This window comes from Podarcis muralis, chromosome 15, assembly GCF_964188315.1.
Source record: "Podarcis muralis chromosome 15, rPodMur119.hap1.1, whole genome shotgun sequence".
Taxonomy (NCBI): Eukaryota; Metazoa; Chordata; class Lepidosauria; order Squamata; family Lacertidae; genus Podarcis; species Podarcis muralis.
Genome location: NC_135669.1, coordinates 11,670,597 through 11,696,259, shown reverse-complemented (window position 1 = coordinate 11,696,259; position 25,663 = coordinate 11,670,597). Strand labels below are relative to the sequence as shown.

General features: G+C 44.9%; 1 protein-coding gene across 12 annotated transcripts in view; it reads left to right on the top strand.

The window, feature by feature from the left end:
* PKNOX2 (PBX/knotted 1 homeobox 2) overlaps positions 1 to 25,663 on the top strand; it is a 432,230-nt gene that overhangs the window by 346,278 nt on the left and 60,289 nt on the right. For all 12 annotated transcript variants that reach the window (XM_077919659.1, XM_077919658.1, XM_077919660.1 and 9 more), the window contains one exon: positions 12,638 to 12,826. In XM_077919659.1, coding sequence (XP_077775785.1) covers positions 12,638 to 12,826 — 189 coding nt within the window. The remainder of the gene's footprint in view (positions 1 to 12,637; positions 12,827 to 25,663) is intronic.

Sequence of the window (25,663 nt, the reverse complement as noted above, 5' to 3'; positions counted from 1 at the left end):
CTTTGTTTTGAGAGATTGTCTGCAGAGTATAACCAGCTTGTTGCGACTGCCTCCTGCTATTTTTGCACAGATTATATTAAAGTTCACCGTTCTTATATCAGCATCCCGTGTCATTTATCCAAGGGATTCCATGTCAAAGTGAAAGCTGTGCCAATGAATTCAGGAGCATTGCAAAGCACTGCCGTCTTCCCACGAGGCCGGCTGGATCCATTCTTTGCCGTCACTTGAACTCGCTGCCGTGCATCTGTGGGACATAATTAAATGCAATAAATAGGAGAAAGCCCTTGGCACCAGCCTGCCAGGTTGCTGCTTGAACATTTCCATGCTTAGAAAACATGTCATCCCATCTTCTTGCACCCCCAGCCATTGCACCAGGGCATTAGAGATAAGACATAGGCACCAACCCTGGATTTCTTCAGCTTCGAAGGATTAGCAGTATAGGAAATACACTTACTCCTTACTGAGCACCATTGATTCTGCAGAAGTAAGCAGCCCTCCAGCCATCGCCACCAGTGTGTTAGGATATGGAGCAGCTTTGAGAGGCAGAATGGTATTTTGCTTAAAGCAAAACGATCCCACAAAATAGTCATTTTGTTGTTTTCATGTGTTTCTTGCTGCAATGGCATTCCCTGCGACTCACACTGATGTGGCTAGAGCTTGTGGATAGGAAGTTGCTTTCCACTGATACATCTACCCCGGGATTGTCTAAACATGGATGAGGAACCTGTGGCCCTTCAGGTGTTATTGGACTCCATCTCCCATCAGCCCCAGCTAGCTTGGCCAATGATCAGGGATGAAGGGAGTTGTCGTCGAACTATTCTGACTGGCAGTGGTTCTTCAGGGCAGAGGTCTTTCCTATCACCAGCTTCCTAATCCTTTTAGCTGGAGATACCTGAGATAGAGATACCTGGGATCTTGAAATGAAATGAAATGAAACTTTATTTGTGTTAACCATTGGCCATAGCAATAAAAGGGCATTACGATGTACAGTGGTGCCTCGCAAGACGAAATTAATTCGTTCCACGAGTTTTGTCGTCTTGCGATTTTTTTCGTCTTGCGAAGCACGGTGTCGGGAAAGTTTTGGAAAAGCTTCAAAAATCACCAAAGTCTGTAAAAACCTCAAAAAAGGCTACCACACCGCGTTCTATGAGTTGCTCCTCGAAGTCAAGTCGCAACTGTATTAACGGTGTTAAGAAAAAGGAAACAAACTTGCAAGACATTTCCGTCTTGCGAAGCAAGCCCATAGGGAAAATTGTCTTGCGAAGCAGCTCAAAAAACCCTTTCGTCTAGCGAGTTTTTTGTCTTGCGAGGCATTCGTCTTGCGAGGTACCACTGTACACAAAACATCAGGAGTGGCCGCCAGGACCACATAACACTGGTCCTGAGAGATCTGCATTGGCTCCCAGTACGTTTCTGAGCACAATTCAAAGTGTTGGTGCTGACCTTTAAAGCCCTAAATGGCCTTGGTCCTGTACAGTGGTACCTCAGGTTACATACGCTTCAGGTTACAGATGCTTCAGGTTACAGACTCCACTAACCCAGAAATGGTACCTCAGGTTAAGAACTTTGCTTCAGGATGAGAACAGAAATCGTGTTCCAGCGCAGCGGCAGCTGGAGGCCCCATTAGCTAAAGTGGTGCTTCAGGTTAAGAACAGACCTCCAGAACGAATTAAGTACTTAACCCGAGGTACCACTGTATAAGAAATGAGAGAAGCTGTCAAATACTGTTAAAAATCAATGTGAATATTCAGTGTGGTTGGTGTGTGTCTCTGGTCTTCAACCACAAATCGACAGGCATGCCACTGATAGCTGAGCTGGTAGAGCATGAGACTTGAAATATGGGGGGGGGGGATAGATTACCCTTGTGCTCCCTTCCAATTCTACAAGACTGATTCTACAACCCAAATGAAGCTCGCAAATGACAGGTGGTGACAATTTGGGAATCCCTGTTTTAGTGCATTTTAAATTTTTAAATTTTTAATTTAATGAATTCATATATCACCCTATACCTGGGGGTCTCAGGGTGGTTTACAGAATAAAATCAAGATATAAAACCACAAAATATATAATCAAAATAAAAACAACAATGCAATAGCCCCCCCCCCAAAAAAAACACATTTTAAAAGGGCATAGGATGTCAATCAAATCAACCAAAGGCCTGATTAAAAAGGAACATTTTTGCCTGGCACCTAAAGGTGTATAGTGAAGGCGGTAGGGGAAATTCCCTGGGGAGAGCATTCCATAGACAGGGAGCCACTTCAGAGAAGGCCCTCTTCTCGTATTGCCACCCTCTGCACCTCTCAAGTAGGAGGCACTACTATACACACACATATATATATATTATTATTTTGCAATTTCCCCATACATAGTAAATGCTGAATGCTAATTTCATTAATATGTGCACTTTTATGTACACACCCAAGTACAGGGTTTCCCAAACTTGGGTCTCCAGCTGTTTTTGGACTACAACTCCCATCATTCCTAGCTCCCAGGACCAATGGTCAGGGATGATGGGAGTTGTAGTCCAAAAACAGCTGGAGGGCCGAGTTTGGGAAACACTGGACTAGTATTATGCATTTTTGTACAAAATTTTTGGTTGCATCAGAAAATTTGGTGAAGCGTGAATTTTGAAGGATAGCAGTATTTTGGTTCACGTGCTTTTTCAGGAAGTACAAATTATATGGGTTCATATTAAAATGCAAAGAGAACCAAATCACTCCATCCCTAACTATCAATGAATCCAGACAATACTGGCTTATGCAGACTCAATATAAGATATTTTTATCATTATCATTCTCTCACACGTTCCTCTCATTGGCTCATTTTCCTGCTGGGTCGCAGTTTGGTGGGAATTCCGCAAGAAATGGCTCCGTCTAAGACAGGCTGTAGCAAATACGGTTTCCCCCCAAAGTTTGTTTGTTGTATCTACAAAATTTTAATGCTACTAATCCTATGTAAATTGTCCACCACTGCTGACGGCAAAGAGGAGATGAAAAGGCCAGCGACATTAAGCATCATTAGAATAAGAATCATGTATTCCTCACAGGCGAGATGCACATAATTAGAAATTAGAAAAAGGTCAGATCTTGCCATTATCAACTCAATCAGCTGCTGAGTGCCACACAGTCAATTAATTCAGCATCTGTATTTTTTACAACCCCGCGCACGTATTCCATCGGACTGTAACTCTTTATCCGGACAGATATACTGCTCAGCGAAGCAGGGACATAAAATGAGAGACCCCCAAGCAAATGAGCTGAGATAATTGAGAGATTTATTTTACATACACACACATGTATATGTCAAGTCTTCGTGCCTTTGCCCTTGAATGCTGACTTTCAGGAAAGCAGATAGTTGGATGGACGTGCCGGGCTGACAGAGCATTCCTTGAGGACTTTTATTATTATCATTCGTTTATGTTACTTATTACATTTTTATCTTGCCCCTTCCTCCCAAGGAGCTCAGGGTGGCCTCTGTGGTTCCTCCGGCCTGCATTTCATTCTCACAACAAGCCTGTGAAGTAGGATAGGTTGAAGCAGGCTTCCTCAACCACAGCCCTCCACATGGTTTTTTGGCCTACAACTCCCATGATCCCTAGCTAGCAGGACCAGTGGTCAGGGATGATGGGAATTGTAGTCTCAAAACATCTGGAGGGATGATGTTGAGGAAGCCTGGGTTGAAGGATGGTGATTGCTGATTTGAAACCAGCACTCATTCTAGTCCAGCACTCAATTTGCTCAATAAGTGTGTGTGTGTGTATGTGTGTGTGTTAAATAGAATGTGTGAGACAACCTGTTTGTTCAGAAAAAGCTGTCACTTTTGTATTATTTTATTGTTGTTAGCTGCCCTGAGCCCAGCCAAGGCTGGGGAGGGCGGGATATAAATATATTATTATTATTATTATTATTATTATTATTATTATTATTATTATTATTATTATTCTCCACTCCTCTCAGGGCAAGATGGTCCTTCAGTTTCTTTCCTTCAACTTTATTGGTCAGACTACTTTCCCATGTGGTCATTAAAATTAAAATAATGCTTACCCAAAAATAAAATGAAAAATACCATACACAAATTTTATACAACTTGATGTTGCCTTTCTTTTCCTTTCTTTTTTGGTGATGCAAATCCTCTTTTCTGGCAATGCATTAGTGTCAATCCTAAGTGGGAGGCAACGAATCGAATACACATTAGTTTGCCTCAACCTGTGAAATTTCATGGATTCTTAATAAGCGCATAGGGTGACCTTTGAAGCACATTTAAAGCACAAGCCGCCTCCCCCCCAATAACCCCAGGAACTGTAGTTTATCCCCCACAGAGATGCAATTCCCAACACCCTTAACAAACTACAGTCCCAGTGTACGGTGTGAATAAGACTGAAGTGTGTGTGTCCAGAGACAGACAGATAAAAATCCAAGGTTGCATTCAGCTAAACTCTACTCAGGGTAAAAAAAGGTAAAGGTACCCCTGCCCGTACGGGCCAGTCTTGACAAACTCTAGGGTTGTGCGCTCATCTCACTCTGTAGGCCGGGAGCCAGTGCTGTCCGCAGACACTTCTGGGTCACGTGGCCAGCGTGACAAGCTGCATCTGGCGAGCCAGCGCAGCACACGGAACGTCGTTTACCTTCCCGCTGGTAAGCGGTCCCTATTTATCTACTTGCACCCAGGGGTGCTTTCGAACTGCTAGGTTGGCAGGCGCTGGGACTGAACGACGGGAGCGCACCCCGCCGCGGGGATTCGAACCGCCAACCATGCGATCGGCAAGTCCTAGGTGCTGAGGTTTTACCCACAGCGCCACCCGCGTCCCTCTACTCAGGGTAGACCCACTTAAAATTAGCCATGTCTATTAATTCCAGGCTAGACAGCATCTTAAAAAGCAAAGACATCACCTTGCTGACAAAAATCTGTATGGTTAAAGCTATGGTTTTCCCAGTAGTGATGTATGGAAGTGAGAGCTGGACCATAAAGAAGGCTGATCGCTGAAGAATTGATGCTTTTGAATTATGGTGCTGGAGGAGACTCTTGAGAGTCCCATGGACTGCAAGAAGATCAGACCTCTCCATTCTGAAGGAAATCAGCCCTGAGTGCTCACTGGAAGGACAGATTGTGAAGCTGAGGCTCCAATACTTTGGCCACCTCATGAGAAGAGAAGACTCCCTGGAAAAGACCCTGATGTTGGGAAAGATGGAGGGCACTAGGAGAAGGGGACAACAGAGGATGAGATGGTTGGACAGTGTTCTCGAAGCTACCAGCATGAGTTTGACCAAACTGCGGGAGGCAGTGGAAGACAGGAGTGCCTGGCGTGCTCTGGTCCATGGGGTCACAAAGAGTCGGACACGACTAAACAACAACAACATTAATTTCAGGAAGTCTTCTCCAAGTATGAGTAGCATTGGGTACAACCTATAAAAGACAGGTTGATGCTGCCGATATGTATTACAGGTGGGGAACATTTTAGGCTCATCCAATTGACCTGCGATCACCAATGTGTGGGTCCTTTTGGACCCTGAAGAGGGCAGAACGAGGGCATGGTAGGCTGTCACAGTGCATGGCACCCTTATGCGCACTTCGCCAGTGCCCATGGGGGCTGGGAGTGGAACCCCATGTGAAATGGTCGTCCCCTGTCCTGGATTCCTGTGTGAATGTTCTGGGGTGGTATGTATTACTGTGAGCTAGTGAGTCTTTGATCTGGCTCCAGAGAGGGCCTGTAGTCAGTGGTTTTCTTTGGGGGGGTGCCAGTACTGCATACCCTTGCAGATTTTAATTTTTTTAGATTTTAATTTGTCTGAATTAATTTGAAGATGTATTTTAATTAATTGATGCCTGTTTTTATGTATACTGTGTTATTTATATGATGTTAGCCACTTTGAGCCCAGCTCTGGCCAGGGAGGGCGGGGGGCGGGGTACAAATAAAATTTATTATTATTATTATTATTATTATTATTATTATTATTATTATTATTATTATTATTAGTGCCCCCCAGAAAAAGCCCTGCCCATAGTCATCATTTCCTGCTTTCTATCAAATCACGCATGTACACACATACAACTGAATCACACACATGCATGCGTGCGCATGAGCTCACACACTCTCCCCGTCCAAAATCCAAAATGGCAACTATGCTATCATGGTTTCCATAGGAAAGGCCCAGTAAGCAGTACTGCTCCTAAAGGTAAAGGGACCCCTCACCATTAGGTCCAGTCACGGACGACTCTGGGGTTGCGGCGCTCATCTCGCTTTATTGGCCGAGGGAGCCGGCGTACAGCTTCTGGGTCATGTGGGCAGCATGACTAAGCCGCTTCTGGCGAACCAGAGCAGCGCATGGAAACACCATTTACCTTCCCGCCTGAGCGGTACCTATTTATCTACTTGCACTTTGACGTGCTTTCAAACTGCTAGGTTGGCAGGAGCAGGGACCGAGCAACGGGAGCTCATCCCGTCGCGGGGATTCGAACTGCCGACCTTCTGATCGGCAAGTCCTAGGCTCTGTGGTTTAACCCACAGCGCCACCCGTGTCCCTCTAGTACTGCTCCTACATCCTGCCAAAGGCATCCCAGTTCACCCCATCTGCGTCGCTTTGCTCCTTCCTGTCATCTGTAAAAAATGAACAATGGTGTACAGGAGTGCTTGAGCAGTTCCCATTCAAGGGACAAGCCCCATGCAAGCTGCAGCTGCAACGGACTCCCAGGAGTTGGGGGGGGGGGTGTCATCACTTTCATCTCAAGAATTCTCTATAGAGTAGAGCAGGGAACGAGAGGAATTTGCCCCCTATCTGATCCTGGGTTGCTATGCTTCTGATTAACCTTTTTTCTTTCTGTGTTTGTCAATTCCCCCATACACACACACACACACACACACACACACACACAACCATGCCCTTTCCTCCTGCCTCCCTTCTGTCTTTGTGATTCGATTTGGAAAGCCTTCAGTGTGCATTAGGAGAGAAAGTCACCTCCTTATCTTCAGGTCATCCTCACTAGGCTCTTGTCACTGCCCAGCGCTTCCGCTGCTTCTGAGGGTAAACATCCGTTGGCAAAGAGCAAAAAGGGGGTGTCCCTGTTTGTGCTGGACTCCTTCCCTAATTGTACCATGGCAAACTCCCTCGCAGACTACAGGGCCATCCCAAGTTAATTTGCATAGTCGTCTTACCCATGAGCAGCCTGTGACTAATAGTTTGTAAAGGTGGCCACTAAAATTAGCAAGTTGAAAAAGTGCTTTGAAATTTAAAGACTCTTTGTTACATAAAAAAGCAGATTTATTGCCCTGTGGTGAATAGCTGGGATTTTATATATTATTCAAGATTTTGAGCCGGGGCTGTAAAACGTACGGTCTCAGTTCCATGCATGGAATGTTTTATGTGTAAATTTTTTAACATTTATGGGGTATATTTTACTGAGGCCAAGGCTTTGCTCAAGGGAGAGCTTACAGGCATGTTTCCACTCTCCAGCCTTGTTAGGCAGAGTGGCCAGCTGAGAATAATCAGGGACGCTTTTGCATAGAACACTTACGGCTGGGTCCCAAAAGCACTCCGGGAGCGAGATGCTGAGTTTTGCAAATGGAGCTTCTGGGGTTTTTGGCCTGCTTAGGCGACCGAAGCATGCATTTTAAAACATGGATGCAATACCTGGTTCAGATCAATGGGAAACCATGGTTGCCTGCCACACAAGGGAGCCATGAAAGAGCATGCTCTCCGCTCCCCTTCCCTTCTCTTTTGCACGCCAAATATCTTTGCTTCCAGTTTTAAACTGGAATTTAAGTGCTATTCCCCCAATATGTCCCAAACTCGAGAAAGGAAGCATGGTTTGTTAAAGCTATAGTTTAGGAGCCAGCTGGAGTCAGAAACCGTGGTTTGATTCTAGCTTGCTCTTACTGACTATTGTTAAAACCAGGGATGACTGAACATGTAATCCTCCAGGAGGCTTTTGTGGTCCCCTGAGATTCTTCCAAAATTTATTTTAAAATTAGGAAATTATAAATCACTTCCAGTATTTGTTGTCCTTCAAATGCCCCTTCCCCTTTTCCATTTTGAAACATTATAGCTATCAGCTAAGGCCCGCCCCTGCCGCCAGCCGATTGGCTGGCACCACAGGGGATGGTAATTGGGGGAATCCCTGCCTCCCGCGAGGCTGGCGCCAGCCTCGCGAGAGCGAGTGTGGGTGGGTCGTGATCCCGCAAACCCCCTCCTCCTGACGCTCGGAAGGGGCACTATCAGCTAAGTTATAAAAAAATGTCCATTCACACCTTAAGGTAAAGGGACCCCTGACCATGAGGTCCAGTCGTGGCCGACTCTGGGGTTGCGGCACTCATCTCGCTTTATTGGCCGAGGAAGCCGGCGTACAGCTTCTGGGTCATGTGGCCAGCATGACTAAGCCGCTTCTGGTGAACCAGAGCAGTGCACAGAAACGCCGTTTACCTTCCCGCCACCTATTTATCTACTTGCACTTTGACGTGCTTTCGAACTGCTAGATTGGCAGGAGCAGGGACCAAGCAATGGGAGCTCACCCCATCGCAGGGATTCAAACCGCCGACCTTCTGATCGGCAAGTCCTAGGCTCTGTGATTTAACCCACAGCGCCACCCGTGTCCCTCTGTGGCACCTTAGAGCAGTGTTTCCCAAACTTTTTTGGGCAACGGCACACCTGTTTACTGAAAAAAAATCTCGCGGCACACCACCATTAAAGCCCCGCCCCGTGACGTCAGCGCGCAGCGTCACGCCGGGAGGGACGCACGAAAGTGAAAGTTTTTTCCCTCCCCCCTCAGTCCCTCGCTCGGAATTCAGCTTGTTTGGGGCATCGCTCCGGCTGCTCCCTCTCCCGCCGCGCAGGAGCGATGCCTCTCTCTGGCTCTCCCTCCGCGCAGTCTACGGAGACAAAGCGAGAAATGTAAGACTAAATCTAAGTGAATCAATAAGAAAGGAGGATATGATGGTATGTAAATTAGACGGGCAGGTTGAGATGACAGGAGGGGCTGGGATGGATGCGGCTCTGTAGGAGAGAGGGGCAACCCGGGCAGCGGCTGAGAAACCCGCTGCGTCCGCCGGTTTCCACTTATTCTGCCCCGCGTGGGGAAGAAGGCGGGAGGCCTGTGGCAGGAGCTCCGCCCCGAGGGTTGTCTTCTGCTGCGCCGGGTGAGAGGATCCGTCGCTAAGCCGGACACACGCACGCTCTTCTCCGCCCAGAGGTTCGGGAGCGCACGCAGCTCGGGCTCGGCTGAATCTCCCACCAAGCGCCTCCTGCTCGCCGCTGCTCTTGGCTCCAGCCTCCCTCGCTTTGCGCGCCGAGCGGCTCCTCGCCGCCGCCGCCCCGCCTCTCGCCGCCCGACTCGCCCGCCTCCCTCCAGGCATCTCGCGGCACACCAGCCGATGTCTCACGGCACACTCGTGTGCCGCGGAACACCGGTTGGGAAACACTGCCTTAGAGACCAACTAAGTTTGTTCTTGGTATAAGCTTTCATGTGCATGCACACTTCTTCAGATACTGATTTTTATATATATTTTGACTGCGTCAGACCAACATGGCTACCTACCTGCAGCCAGTGGCGTAGCGTGGGGGGTGCAGGGGGGGCCGGCCGCACTGGGCGCAACATCTGGGGTTAGGGCAAATCCACAGGTTAGGGGGCGCAAATCCACGGGTTAGGGGGCGCAAATTACTTGACTTGCCCCGGGTGCTGACAACCCACGCTACGCCACTGCCTGCAGCTAAGTTATACTCAGAGTAGACCGTTTGACATTAATGAACCTAAATTAGCTATGTAGATTAATTTCAGTAGGTCTACTGGCTAGAACTAGCATTGGATACAATCTATAGCCTTTTCAGTGACTGCACCTATGTTTGCAATCTACTGCTGAGAATGGATCAGGTTGCTCCTATGCGCATCTTGGCTGCACTCTATAGAGTGCCTTCAAGGAGTTGACTCAAACCAACCAAATTCAATCCTAACTGAATTTCATTGAAAGCAGCACCTGTATTCTCAGAGACTTTCCAACTGTAGATAGACAATAATGGTATGTTATTTTTATTTTTTTCTTTATCGAGTTTATATACCGCCCTATACCTGGAAGTCTCAGGGCGGTTCACAGAACAAAATCAAAATGCAAAACCACAAAATATATAATCCAAATAAAAACAACAACCCAATAACACCCCCCCAAAAAAAAACACATATTAAAAGGGCATTGGATGAATATGAATGAATATTATATAAGAAATATGTAACTGTGTGGTAGAAAGTAATGGATAGACAAACTACAGTGAGATTAATTGGAAGTCAGTTTTAAATTTCTTTTCTATAAATTTTATAATTGTGTTCAATACCAGGAGTATATATGATGATTTATATTAATCTTCTTATATCTTATAGTGTGGTGGTTTGTTTGATTTTTCTGTTATTTGTTTGTTTGATTGTATGTTTGTTTACTTGCATGTATGTCTGTTTTTCATAAATGTATTTATTTTAAATTAATAAAGACAGATAGATGATAGATAGATAGATGATAGATAGATAGATAGATGATAGATAGATAGATAGATAGATAGATAGATAGATAGATAGATAGATAGATGATAGATAGATAGATGATAGATAGATGATTAGATGATAGATAGATAGATAGATAGATAGATAGATAGATAGATAGATAGATAGATGATAGATAGATGATTAGATGATAGATAGATAGATAGATAGATGATAGATAGATAGATAGATAGATAGATAGATAGATAGATATAGAGAGAGAGAGATGATAGAGATAGATAGATAGATAGATAGATAGATAGATAGATAGATAGATAGATAGATGATAGATAGATAGATAGATAGATAGATAGATAGATAGATGATAGATAGATGATAGATAGATAGATAGATAGATAGATATAGATAGATGATAGATAGATGATAGATAGATAGATAGATAGATAGATAGATAGAGTAGATAGAGAGATAGATAGATGATAGATATAGATAGATAGATGATAGATAGATAGATAGATAGATAGATAGATAGATAGATAGATAGATAGATAGATAGATGATAGATAGATAGATAAGGATGAATAGTATGAATAATATTCTTTGGTGGTTGTCTTGCAGCCATGGAACTCCCTCGCCCTGGAGAGTTGCCAAACACTAGACAACTTTTACAAGCACTGTTAGACATGTTCCCTCATGGATGGTACCTTTTAGTGGACTAGTATTTTATGAATGAGAGAGTGTGCACCTTTGCTTCAAACACGTAGTTCTAACTTCTGAAGTTCACTGTCTTTCTAAGTGTGGCTGTGCTGCATTTCACCAAACCTAGAGTCACAAACATTAACTATCAGTGAGGAAGGGATATGCCAGAATTGTAAATCGCTATGGAAACTAGAAACTTTCTGCATACCTTACAACAGATATGGATAACCTGTGGCCATTCAGATGTTGGGTTCCAACTCCCATCAGCCCTAGCCAGCATGACCAATGGTCAGAGATTATGGGAGCTGGAATCCAAAGGCATCTGGATGGCCACAGATATCCCCACTCCTGGTTCACTGATTTTATCATCATCATCATCTAATAATAATAATAATAATATTTTTTAAAAAATTATATCCCACCCAACTGGCTGGGTTGCCCCAGCCATTCTGGGCAGCTTCCAACACAAATAAAAACATAATAAAACATCAAACATTAATAGTAGAAATGTGATTCAATACAAAAAAAGCTCACAATATGTTTAAAATAAACAACTTATATCAAATAAAGCAATATTCAGCAATCCATTAAAAGTATAGTCATACCTCGGCTCCCAAACGCCTTGGGAGTCTAACGTTCCAGCTCCCAAACGACCGAAAACCGGAAGTGTGGGTTCTGGGTTTTGAACTTTTTTGGGAAGCCAAACGTCCAGTGTGGCTTCCACTATTGGGAACCAATTGGAAGCTGCGCCTTGGTTTTCTAACTTTTCGGAAGTCAAACAGACTTCCAGAACAGATTCCGTTTGACTTCCGAGGTCCGTCTGTAACAGTAAACAGTAAAATTAAATATCAGCAAGTAATAATTAAACAGTTTACTTACTATCAGTTACAATAAAGAATTACTAAACAGTAAAAACAACGGCAAGTCACAATGCATAAAATACCACAAAACATAAAAAGCCAGGAAACACAACTTATAAAATTATTTTTAAATCTTTGTTAGTATATGTTTAGGTCACTAGTAGGGCTGCCACTGGGTTAAATAAACATTGGTAAATAACCAAGAGTTTTATTTAGTTCAATTTGCTTATGAAAAAAGATAGTGCTAAAGAAAATTATATACTTTGGTTTAAGATGATACACTGAGGTGCCTCAATAGGCCTCTTCATAAAAGATGCGTTTTATCTCGCTCATGAGAGGGCAAACCTATTCTAAGATGGTGCTTGTCTTTTGCAGTTTCTATCAGTACTTGTGTTGTAGAAATAAATAAATTCCATTTGCTAGGCAATTAATCAGGCAGGAGGCTTGTTAATCCATAAGAATCATTCAACTGTTTCATGCAGCCAATGAATGGATACGTTTTGGGAACCCTGGTTGCTACGTTTATCTTTTGAATGTGATGGTGAATGCTTTCTATGGTTGGACTGACTCTCTGCTCCCTTGGGTTTCTTCTTCATCCCCAGATGGTGAAAGCCATTCAGGTCCTGAGAATCCACCTCCTGGAGCTGGAGAAAGTGAATGAATTGTGCAAGGACTTTTGTAATCGTTACATCACCTGCCTCAAAACTAAGATGCACAGCGACAACCTACTCAGGAATGACCTCGGGGGGCCTTACTCCCCAAACCAGTCCTCCATAAACCTACACACACAGGTAATAGTTGAAAAATGTTCAATGTAATGTGCCTCCTTAAAGCATTTCATGGTTTCTTCAAGCTGTTTCGTGTTTTCTAATGTAGAAAAGTTAGCATTTATTTCATTGTTTCTTTTATTTTGTGGACTGGCAAAAGATCTTAGAGAAACGTGGATATTTCCAGGCATCAGAGAAATGAAGCTATGGTATTTAAAACTCTGCACCAGGGTGAGCCAAAACTGATTTATGCAACCTGTATAAATAGCATTCCCTGGTCTGAGCAGTGTTATTGGGTAATTATGACTAAGGATTGGTTCTGTTTCTGATAATCAATGGAAGGGGCACTGAAGCACTTTCCCCTGATCACAGGAAATTCTATTGAGTCCCCAGCCTTATCCCCAGCTTCTGAGACTTCACCCAGCCGCCTTCCGGCAGAACTTCCCGAACCAAAGTTACTTTAAAAGAGAAGGAGAAAAGCAGAGAATCTCAGAATTAACTACAACTGAGGTCAGCAGGTGTTAGATTAAGATCTGCTGGTAGAATGGATATTTCAGTAAAAGGACTGCAAAGTAGCTTCAGTTCTGGTGCCCCAAACAAAATCCTGGGCTCAGAATTTTTGAATTCTAAGTGTATGGCTCTGATTGGTGGGTTTGGGGGATTCTAGCAAAAAAGGGGGAGAGAATTAGAACCCGTGTTTGTCCACCTCTGTCCCATGGGGCTTGTGAACCCGGGATTTGGACTAGTAAATTGGAGGACGCGATCTCTTATGATGTGACATTTCTGATTGTATTCAGCTTAGGTTCCATCAGCACACCAATTTTCCATGTGCAATGGAATGTTCTTCCCCTATCCTCTCTCTGTGCATCCACTAAATATGTTCATGGGGTTCCGCTAGTCCTCCAGAACAGATTTGGGGATAGCATGGGACATCCATGGAGGAGGGATCCCCCTGGACTAACGCTCACCCTTGAAAAAGATTAGTGCAACACGAGCCTCCAATTCAGCACTGTCATGTTTCAGTACGATTTTTCACAGTGTCAACATTATATGACCCGTTCCCTATTCTGCTTTGGCTGCTGTGGTTCTTAGAAGGTTTGTCTGTGCCTAGATAGCCCTGTTCAGAAGGAAAGTTCTCTCACATGTTGAATTAACATGCAATCAGAGAACAAAGCTTCACCACCAACATTATGCACACCACGCAGATGTGTGCAGAGAGGAAGTCTGGGCACATACGGCGTTGGTGTGTTTAGGCATTCACTTGAACATGTGAACACACAAAGTCTGGGCAGAGGTAGGGGGCTGCACACAAGCCCTGGTCGCTACATCCTGGAGCAGGTTACACTTCCCCTCAGTCAAGCAGGAAACATCTGCAGGAAGCGTCTACCCATATTTGCTGAAATGCAAGCAATTGCATGGAAGGTACTACCCGTGTTTAAGAGAACACAAGTTGGAAGCTATCTTGCAGATCTGTCCAGCTGAATGCCGAGATAGCTGAGCATGCACAGGGATGTTGGGGGAAGTGTTTGTGTGCGCACCCCTGCCATCCTGCCCAGATACAGAGTGCCCACGTTCAGGAAAATGCACTGGTGTCAGGGGGGAGAAAGCTGATGTGCATGGGATTGAGGCTAAGTTAATCAACAGAGCCTGAAGTCTTTCCCACCATCTGCTATCTGATTCGTTCAAAGAACAACAACAGAAGATTGAACCCAGGGCCTTCTGCAACTGAAGCACTTGCTCTGATGGTCCCTCCACAAATATTCGCTATAATCCTGATATTCTTGGTATCACCTGAATGTTCTCATTATGAAAGCTCGAACTCACCTCTCTGCCCCTGAGTACCGTTTACTCTGATGCTTTTATAAGTCTACCCATGAATGCTGCCTTATTTCTGACTTGCTTACAAGTATGGTTAATGAGGCATGTAATGTGGGAAACAGCCCTTTTTAATTCAAATCATCGCTCCCAGAAATGCAGTAGCTTAATTTGAATGATCTGGTGGATATGCAGTTACCTGTCCTTCTATTCAGTCCTAAAGAGGAGCACTATCAAATGTCTATCATTATTTTTACATTGTAATTTTGGGGCTCTTCCTTCTATACCAGGAGTAGTATTCCCTCCCCACCCCACCTTCACCCCGGAAAGGAGGACCACATTCTCTTGGGGTAACGCAGGTGGCGCTGTGGGTTAAACCACAGAGCCTAGGACTTGCCGATCAGAAGGTCGGCGGTTTGAATCCCCGCAACGGGGCGAGCTCCCATTGCTCGGTTCCTGCTCCTGCCAACCTAGCAGTTCGAAAGCACGTCAAAGTGCAAGTAGATAAATAGGTACCGCTCAGGCGGGAAGGTAAATGGCATTTCCGTGCGTTGCTCTGGTTCGCCAGAAGTGGCTTAGTCATGCTGGCCACATGACCCGGAAGCTGTATGCCGGCTCCCTCGGCCAATAAAGTAAGATGAGCGCCTCAACCCCAGATTCTGCCACGACCGGACCGAATGGTCAGGGGTCCCTTTACCTTTACCTTTCAGCAGTAGAGATTTTGAAGAATTGCCTTGCATTTCCATTGGGCATGGGAGCTGAAATTGACACAATTTGCTCATTTGTCTGAGGTCAAGAGGGCATATCGCACAAGCAAATATTCGCAGTGTTCTCTGTAGTTGGGTTATTATAGTCCTGAAAGACTACACATATAATTATTTTATTTTCAGCATTGTTTTTGACATTTCCCTTCTATTTACATTCATTGAAATCAATCACATTATTTATTATATTAGTTTTGGTCATAGTGGATAGTGAGACAAATGACGTAGACTTTGACAGAAGCCAAACTGCAGCAGAACTGAAACAGTGCTGATTGCAATGATCTCTGGATGATAAGTGTTGCCTCCTAACATTCCTAGCCAGCAGTAAGTAGAGCAGTGGCAATTTGGGACAGTGTCCAAAGTGGCTGGGGGGGATTTCTCTCTCTTTCTTTCTGCCAACTCCCCTCTCTTTCTCTTTCTGACACCCCCTTCCCTCTTTCCCCTTCCTCCGCACATAGCTGGGGAGGGAAACATTGCTATTGTCAGAGGTCTGCAGAGTCTTTGAAATTAGCCTGAGGGATGCATGCTCTAGGAATTTGGCCTCTCCCTTACTAGAAAACGTAAGGGGTGCTATTTATGTGTGTCCAAATATATCAGCACAATGCAATTTGCAGTGACATCCGTTTACAAATGTTGGGGGGGCAAAGACTATCATATTTGGTCAACAGGGTTGACAGTGCAATTGTGTACATGTTTACCCAGTGGTAAGTCCTATTGTGTTTCATTGTGTTCCAAGGTAAATGCACAGTTTCAATCTTAGGCTTGTGTTTCTTTGAACTGCAACCTCCTCTGCTGCACAAAAAGCCACACTCAAATGCCCTTTGCATAGTCTTTGGTGCTTCTTTGCAAAATCCCACTATATATGCTCACCTTTAAAAAGTGTCTTATGTTTTGTTTTGGTTTTTTTAAGGCATGTACATAGGGGTGAGGGAGAAATTACATCATTTCCATAAAAATTCTGATCAATATGTGAACCAGAATGCAGCCATCCTTCAAAATTCACACCTCTGAATTTTGCAGTGCAGTTCTCCAGCCAAGCAATGTGTACAAAATGCATTTACTGGGATGGTGTGTGCATTACATTGCATATGTTATTAAAATTAATATAAAATGCAATATGCTAGGAGAAAATAGTTTGCAGACTGTGTATATAGGATGAAAATTAATATAAAAATAAGATTATTAGGAGAAATTTGCACTAAAATGTTGGCAGATTTTCACAAGGATATATATATACACACACACACACACACACAGTGGTACCTTGGGTTACATACGCTTCAGGTTAAAGACTCCACTAACCCAGAAATAGTGCTTCAGGTTAAGAACTTTGCTTCAGGATGAGAACAGAAATTGTGCTCCGGTGGTGCGGCAGCAGCAGGAGGCCCCATTAGCTCAAGTGGTGCATCAAGTTAAGAACAGTTTCAGGTTAAGTACAGACCTCCAGAACAAATTAAGTACTTAACCCGAGGTACCACTGTGTGTGTGTGTGTGTGTGTGTGTGTGTGTGTGTGTGTATATGTCAGTGTGTAGAAATGTGAACATCTAAGATTGGTAAGATGAGAAACTGAGAGACCCCAAATTGACAGGTTCATGCATCCCTATGTTCGAGTTCCTTTGCACACTCATCAGCCCAGTTGATTTGGATCACAGCCTGTAAACACAGTTCTCCGCCGTGAAGTTCCATAGGTTCTAATAATGAGATCCAGTCTCCAGCTTTGACCAGTCATGGAGAGCAATCACGCAGCCTGCTGGAAGGGTGCTGTGCTTGCTGCAGTGTAGTATTGCTGCTTGTCTAAGAATCAGAGAATTGTAGGCCAACTCCCTGCAATGCAGGAATCACTGACGGATCCTTCTTTGAAAGATGCACTAAACAGCAACAGCAACATTGCATTTATATCCTCCTGAAAGAGGCCAGGACAGTTGGAATAGGAAGAGCAAGAGGAGTGGTAATGCCAAAGCTTTGGGAAAGCTATTCCTCCCCCGGTTGCAGCAAGGGCAGAGAAAACAAGGTAGAGTCCCTTTTTTTATGGGTTTACTTCAATCCTAATAGCGAGAGACAAAAGAAAGCAACAAGCCTTAACAATGGCGTTGCTCCAAACTGGGCTCCTCTGCCTCCTTCCCAGCAACAGCATCTTCCCTTATGGTGGCCCCTCATGGACACTCAAATGTCTTTGAGTCCTTTGCTCCTGTATTCTTAGCGAACGTCGTGTCCTGGGAGAAGGGGGATCAGAAATACTTTCCAGTGACAACATGTCATCTGGCTGCCCTGCTGCAGTCCCCACCCCTTCTTCTAACACTTCACAACCTTTCTGTTTGTTTCTCTCTCTGAGCTGTAACTTTCCTCAAAGCCCTGCTGTAAATCAAGGCTGTCTCCCTTTTCTCTTGCAGTGTCAGGAGAAAGGGAGGGGTGATCTCCACCACTCCTCCTCCATCTCGCCCTCTTGAGTCCAATCCCTGACTAGTAATAGAAATACAACACTTTCAGGTTTCAAAGCACTTCGGATCCACTGTCAGGTTCTGATGTGCACAACAGCTCTGTAAGATTGGTCAATGTCAATCTTCCCATTTTGCATATACAGTGGTACCTCGGGTTAAGTACTTAATTCGTTCTGGAGGTCCGTTCTTAACCTGAAGCACCACTTTAGCTAATGGGGTCTCCCGCTGCCACTGCGCTGGAGCACGATTTCTGTTCTCATCCTGAAGCAAAGTTCTTAACCCGAGGTAATATTTCTGGGTAAGCGGAGTCTGTAACCTGAAGTGTATGTAACTTGGAGCGTATGTAGCCTGAGGTACCACTGTACTGCATAGTTGACTGAGTTGAGGAGATTATGGTAGGTCATGGTAGAAGTGAGATCCAGACAAATATGATAGTTTCTTGGGTACTGCACTACATCACGTCTTAGGAACATAGCAGGTCATCAGAAGCTGCCTTATACCAATTCAGCCTAATCGTCCACCTAGCTCAATATTGTCTACACTGATTGGCAGTTGCTGTCTAGGGTTTCAGGCAGAGGATACTCCCCTTCCTGGATTGAACCTGGGACCTTCTGACAAGAGCTATGACATTTTGAATGTCCATGATGACAAAGTCCATCAGCAATTTGAATTCGACTGCGGACTGTCTCGCCAGAGTGGTGCATGCTCTAGTTATCTCCCGCTTGGACTACTGCAATGTGCTCTATGTGGGGGCTACCTTTGAAGGTGACCCGGAAACTGCAACTAATCCAGAATGCGGCAGCTAGACTGGTGACTGGGAGTGGCCGCCGGGACCACATAACACCGGTCTTGAAAGACCTACATTGGCTCTCACTACATTTCCGAGCACAATTCAAAGTGTTGGTGCTGACCTTTAAAGCCCTTGGCCTTGGTCCTGTATACCTGAAGGAGCGTCTCCACCCCCATCGTTCAGCCTGGACACTGAGGTCCAGCACCGAGGGCCTTCTGGCGGTTCCCTCATTGCTAGAAGTGAGGTTACAGGGAACCAGGCAGAGGGCCTTCTTGGTAGTGGCGCCTGCCCTGTGGAACGCCCTCCCATTAGATGTCAAGGAAATACGCAGCTATCATATTTATAAAAGACATCTGAAGGCAGCCCTGTTTAGGGAAGTTTTTAATATTTCATGCTGTATTGTTTTTAACACTCGATTGGGAGCCGCCCAGAGTGGCTGAGGAAACTCAGCTGGATGGGCGGGGTATAAATAATAAATTATTATTATTATTAGCATCATCATCATCACCATCATTGAGGGCCCTTGCTCAAAATTTTCCTGCCCTTTCTATTGTCTATTCTCCAGTTAATCCCCCTCCTTCTAAACAGGTTGTTGAGAGAAATAGCAAAGAACGCAGGAAAAAAAGGTCTTTGTTCCTCCTACTTCCCATTGACGCAATGCCATTATTGTAATTTAGAAGTAATGTGGCTGAGGAAACTATGAAGTCTGTGCAAAAGGTGCGCAAACAGAGCTTCTCCCAGATACATACGGTGGTTCGTGGCACATTTCCACCTTGCGTGTGCATTTTAACGCAAGATTGCCAAAGTGCATGTGTGTGGCATGTGGGGGAGCATGTTGAGGCAACATTTCGGAAATTCAAAAACCCAGACTGCAAACCTGTGCACACTTGCATGGGAGTAAGCCCATATGTGCACAGACCGGCTGTGCATATACTTTACTTCGAAATAAACATGCATAGGATCAAGCTGTAAAGTTGCCTTCCTTTTTTATTTTATTCTTATATTTGCTGCTGCAGTGGGTGTACTCCTAGACTATTATGTGCAAGATCACAGCATAAAGCTACTTTCTCCCACACTTGGCAAAAACAAAGCTGCTTTTAAAAATCTTTTTAAAGAAAAGAAAAGTCTTACTGCAGTAAAAAAGAAAAAAAAAGCGCTTCATTTTCCTGAGGTTTTTGAAAAAATAAAAATAAAAAAATCTAAACATACCTGTGCATTCCAAAGCAGAAAATTTGCTTTTCAGCGTTTCATTTCTCAGCCCTGGAGATACGAATAAATCTCTGTTACGTGTTACTGGCAAGGAAAAAAAACTGCTTTAGGAGCAGAAAAAAACACACAACAAACTTTCCTTTCTACCCCTTACGTTCCTCTTGGAAAAAAATACAGCACAGCGAGAAAACAGCTTGGAGAGATGAATATACTTTTTAAAGCACATGTAGTAGCAATTCATGAATATCCCATTGTTTCTCCTTCTTGCTTACATCCAGCAATCTATCTATCGAGTCTCATTTGTAAATGTAGCTATCCCAAAGTAGAGTATCTCTCATTTCTCCCCAAGAGAAAACTCTGCAGACTGAAGCACTTATGTAGTCCAGTCCCAATGCCAGATGCATAAGATGCGTCAACCCCTCGCTCCAGCACTAGGATCTGCCCAAACTTGCTGTATAGAGTGTAAGAGCAGCACCAAATAAATAGCTTTGGGGGGATATGGCAATGGTGTGAGCCACAAACTTCAAAATTTAGACTTTGAATAGGGCACCAATGGCGCCATTTACTGCCTTATTTTTCTTCTTTCTAAAAACTTGATAAGGGTAAAGGTAAAGGGACCCCTGACCATAAGGTCCAATCGTGACCGACTCTGGGGTTGTGGCGCTCATCTCGCTTTATTGGCCAAGGGAGCCGGTGTACAGCTTCCGGGTCATGTGGCCAGCATGACTAAGCAGCTTCTGGCAAACCAGAGCAGCGCACGGAAACGCCGTTTACCTTTCTGCCGGAACGGTACCTATTTATCTACTTGCACTTTGACGTGCTTTCGAACTGCTAGGTTGGCAGGAGCAGGGACCGAGCAACGGGAGCTCACTCCGTTGCAGGGATTCGAACTGCCGACCTTCTGATCGGCAAGTCCTAGGCTCTGTGGTTTAACCCACAACGCCACCTGCGTCCCATGATGCATGATGGACAGAAGCAAAAACGTGTTAAGTGGTGTTGCAGGTAAATACATGTCAGTTAAATAATTTGCAACATCAGGTTGAGTTTGAGGTTGATAGAGCATTTGACCAAGACCAGGGAAACTCAGGTTAAATTTTTCACTTGATCAAAATCTTAGGGCAGTCGCGCTCTCTCAGAATCAACCTGGCCTTCCTTACAGGTTGTGAGGCTAATACCAGGAGGAAGCAGGGTGGAAGACATCTACATGCTCTGCCCTGAGCTCCTTGGATTTGGAGCAGAATAAAAATGGGTGTTTTGAGAGGAGGGATGAAACCCTCTATTTACGTTCCAGAGCTATACGTGCGCACTGAGGCCCTGGTTCAAGTTAAGGACCCAACCAGACATGATATTAGCATATCTGTCAACGTTCCCCTTTTTTAAAGGGAAATTCCCTTATTCTGAATAGGATTCCTCGCAAGAAAAGGGAAAAGTTGACAGCTGTGGATATTAGTTGGGGTTGTGGTAGGTTAAAGCCCCACACAGTACAGCATGAGACTCTTAATCTCAGGGTCGGGTCATGGATTTGAGTGCCATGTTGGGCCCAAAGATTCCCGCACAGCAGAGGGTTGGACGAGATGACCATCGTAGTCCCTTCCAACTCTACAGTTCTACCTCCAGAGCCCCAGTCGGTGTACCAGATTTTTTTTAACGGGACGCAATGGCAAATTAGGTGACAAATGTCATTGATTAGTTTGGCTCTAAGCAGGGCCGGATTTAGGTTTGATGAGGCCCTAAGCTACTGAAGGTAATGGGGCCCTTATATGTCCAGCTGTCCTTTGTCAACAACAAATTGTCGCTGTTTTTGTGTTGAATATATGCTATAGGGTAATTTATGGACCTAGTCGGTATCTAAAGCTCTGGTCAGACCTCACCTGGAGTACTGTGTCCAGTTCTGGGCACCACAGTTCAAGAAGGACACTGACAAACTGGAACGTGTCCAGAGGAGGGCAACCAAAATGGTCAAAGGCCTGGAAACGATGCCTTATGAGGAACGGCTAAGGGAGCTGGGCATGTTTAGCCTGGAGAAGAGGAGGTTAAGGGGTGATATGATAGCCATGTTCAAATATATAAAAGGATGTCACATAGAGGAGGGAGAAAGGTTGTTTTCTGCTGCTCCAGAGAAGCGGACACGGAGCAATGGATCCAAACTACAAGAAAGAAGATTCCACCTAAACATTAGGAAGAACTTCCTGACAGTAAGAGCTGTTCGACAGTGGAATTTGCTGCCAAGGAGTGTGGTGGAGTCTCCTTCTTTGGAGGTCTTTAAGCAGAGGCTTGACAACCATATGTCAGGAGTGCTCTGATGGTGTTTCCTGCTTGGCAGGGGGTTGGACTCGATGGCCCTTGTGGTCTCTTCCAACTCTATGATTCTATTCTATGATTCTATGATTCTAAAGCCATTTGCACATAACAAATAGGAGCCTACACAACACAAAACACTGTAGCTGTATATAGGTTTTATTTTATTCGTTTTTTATCTTATATTTTGGAAATGTACATCCAGGTGTTTTTTGGGGGGGCCCCCAAGAGAGTGGGGGCCTAAGCTATAGCTTGCTTAGCTTATATATAAATCCAGCACTGGCTCTAAGCCAGGGGTCAGCATACTTTTTCAGCAGGGGGCCGGGGGGGAGGGGCTGAACGAATTCCTATGCCCCACAAATAACCCAGAGATGCATTTTAAATAAAAGGATATATTCTACTCATGTAGAAACACCAGACAGGTCCCACAAATAACCCAGAGATGCATTTTAAATAAAAGGATATATTCTACTCATGTAAAAGCAGGCTGAATCATGGGCCAGATTTAGAAGGCGATTGGGCCATATCCAGCCCTCGGGCCTTAGTTTGCCTACCCATGCTCTAAGCCAGCCTTTCTCAACCTGTGGGTCCCCAGATGTTGTTGAACTACAACTCCCATCATCCCTAGCTAGCAAGGCCAGAGCTCAGGGATGATGGGAGTTGTAGTCCAACAACATTTGGGGACCCACAGGTTGAGAACCACTGCAAGCCTTCTAGTTATATGGACCAAGCTGCCCAGGAGTCGGAGGCCTCTTTAGGCGAAGAAGACTCCTAAAACAGAAGGGGAGGGGCACGCAAGTAGCACCTCAGAAGCGTTACTTACCTGAGAAGCCTGTGGCCCCGCTGCCCCCAGCCAGAGGATGTGGCACTTACACCCTTGGTCTTGGAAGGCTCCATGCGGGACTTTGTTCAACCAGAGACTCCCCCTGCTCAGAGTCAGTAAGAGACTAATGAAGAGGGATGGGCCCCTGTGACGTTAACATATGAGAGCGCTGGAGGTGAAATAGTTAAACAAGTTACCCAATCAGAACCCAGGGGGTGGAGTCAGAGGGACTATAAAACCAGCTCTGGGAGAAGTTCCTTGGGAGTTGGGTGGTTGGTTGGAGTGGGAGTGAATTGGGATGGAGTCTGTGGGTAGGTTGAGTTAGTGTAGCGAAATAAGCTGAGTCAGGAACAGTTAGGGGCTAGGCAGACAAGTAAATATCTGAGAGGTGGTTTAGTGAATGAGAGCAGGTAGCAGAAGTTATAGGTCTGGAGAGGCACCCCACGAATGTAATTGACCAGTACCGTTTATGAAACCACACGCTTGTTAAACTGCAATAAATAAACAGAAGTTTATGTTCCAATTTAACCCTGACTGGACTCAGTATTGTCCCAGGTAGGGCCTGGGTGGTGGTAGCGAGAAATAAAGTGGTGGCACGGGGATCAATAGACGGTGAAACGTCCGGGGCCCCTGTGTGATCGCTACAGCCCCTTTAATCAAAGCAACATCTATAAGTTCTCTCAAACAGGAGGCAGCTGTGCTGCTGCTATATAGGTCTGAGGCTCAGTGTGCTCCCTGCAGCTTTGTGGTTTGAGAGTGCAGCCTGGTCCCCTAAATTCAGCCTGACCTATCCTACACCTAGCATTGCCTCAACCTGCCTGGTACCCAGCCTGAGTTCCGCCTCGCCTTAGCACAGAGCGCGACACAAACACTCATTTGCCTTTGCCAGGTGATGATGTCTGGCCGTGGAGTATTATTTCAGAGATGCTCGATGCAGCTTAGGGCATCTAAGGTGATAATCTAAAATCCATCTTTCTCAGCAGCACAGATCCATACGGCATGAAGGCAACGGTGCCCAAATGCCAAAGTGTTTCTGGCAAGAGAAAAAGGAGAGGCGAGGAGATTTTTAAAAAAGTTTATTTCCCATTTAGATATACTGAAATATCTAAATCACTTAATCATTGATCTAAAAACAAAACAAGAAAAAAATACCCCGCCACCCCAGCCTGTCTGTGTTTTCAAATATTCTCTAGGAATGGACTTAATATTCCTTCACTGCTTTATTGTAGTTTCCCTTATGATCAAAATTAGCAAGAAACTTGCATAAAGGAGAACAATAATTGCTCAACGAGCATCTCGTTTGTAATTTATTAGTTTCTATTATTGCGAGTCGCCATGGCAACGCCTCGCATCCAGGGCGATGAGAGAGATGTTAGATATGAGCTGACAAGGCTCCAAGTCCCAGCAAATGGAGATGCACATTTTTATCAGTAATTTTCATGAAAATAATATGTGAGGAGTTAATGAGATGGAAAGCCGTCCTGTGGCTATTGTGAATTTTTTTTTAAGTGTTGATCTAATTAGAATGCATCGGTCAGGAAAAGTAATGAGGATTTAGCGCCTCACAAAGATGTGAGGATCATATCAGAAAATTAGCACAAGTCTTTGGAAATAATCGGGTCCTTGGAGAGGCACTGAACAACCCCCCCCCCCCATCCCCGCTCCCTTTTTCCTCAACCTGACATTTTTACAAGGAATTCTACCATCAAGGAGTGGTTTAGCTCTCCTTCCCTTGCAAGGCTGCTAGGATGCACATTCCACTATCTGCTGGGGGAGAAGTTCACGCGTTTCCGTTAAAATTAGTTTTAAAAGCATTGACTTATACAAAGGTGATGTGTTGCTGGAGTTTGAGGGGTGCATCATCCTCCATCTAATCAAGGAACAAGCAATGGAGCATCTTCTCTGCATGGCGTTTGATGGAGGCAGGCAAAGCAGGAATGTAAACTCAGCAACCCGAGCTGGGGTTGGGGTAGCCTTGTGTCCTACTTTGAAGAGGACAGTTCTCTGTTTGACAGGCTGTCTTCCCCAATACTGCTTTAGAGATGAAGCAGCTTAAGAAGGGAGAGCAAAGGGTGGCGCTGTGGGTTAAACCACAGAGCCTAGGACTTGCCGATCAGAAGGTCGGTGGTTCGAATCCCCGCGATGGGGTGAGCTCCCATTGCTCGGTCCCTGCTCCTGCCAACCTAGCTGTTCAAAAGCACGTCAAAGTGCAAGTAGATAAATAAGTACCACTCCGACGGGAAGGTAAACGGTGTTTCCGTGCACTGCTCTGGTTCACCAGAAGCAGCTTAGTCATGCTGGCCACATGACCTGGAAGCAGTACTCCGGCTCCCTCAGCCAATAAAGCAAAATGAGCGCCGCAACCCCAGAGTCGGCCACGACTGGACCTATTGGTCAGGGGTCCCTTTACCTTTACCTTTAAGAAGGGAGAGCAGATGGGGCTGTTAGTAGTGAGCTGCTCAGCAGTAGTCTGAGCTGCCACACACTTCCCCTGGTCATGTCCCTTACTCTTATGAGATGCATTGTAGTTCTATTTTAAAATTATAATGTTGTATCCAGCTAAGTTCTACTCAGAGTATACCTGCTGCAGTTAATGGACATAGGTTAGTATTGGGTCTGTTCATTTTGATTCCATCCAATCTAATACAGTGGTACCTCTGGATACGAATGGGATCCGTCCCGGAGCCCTGTTCGCATCCTGAAGTAAATGTAAGATGCGTCTG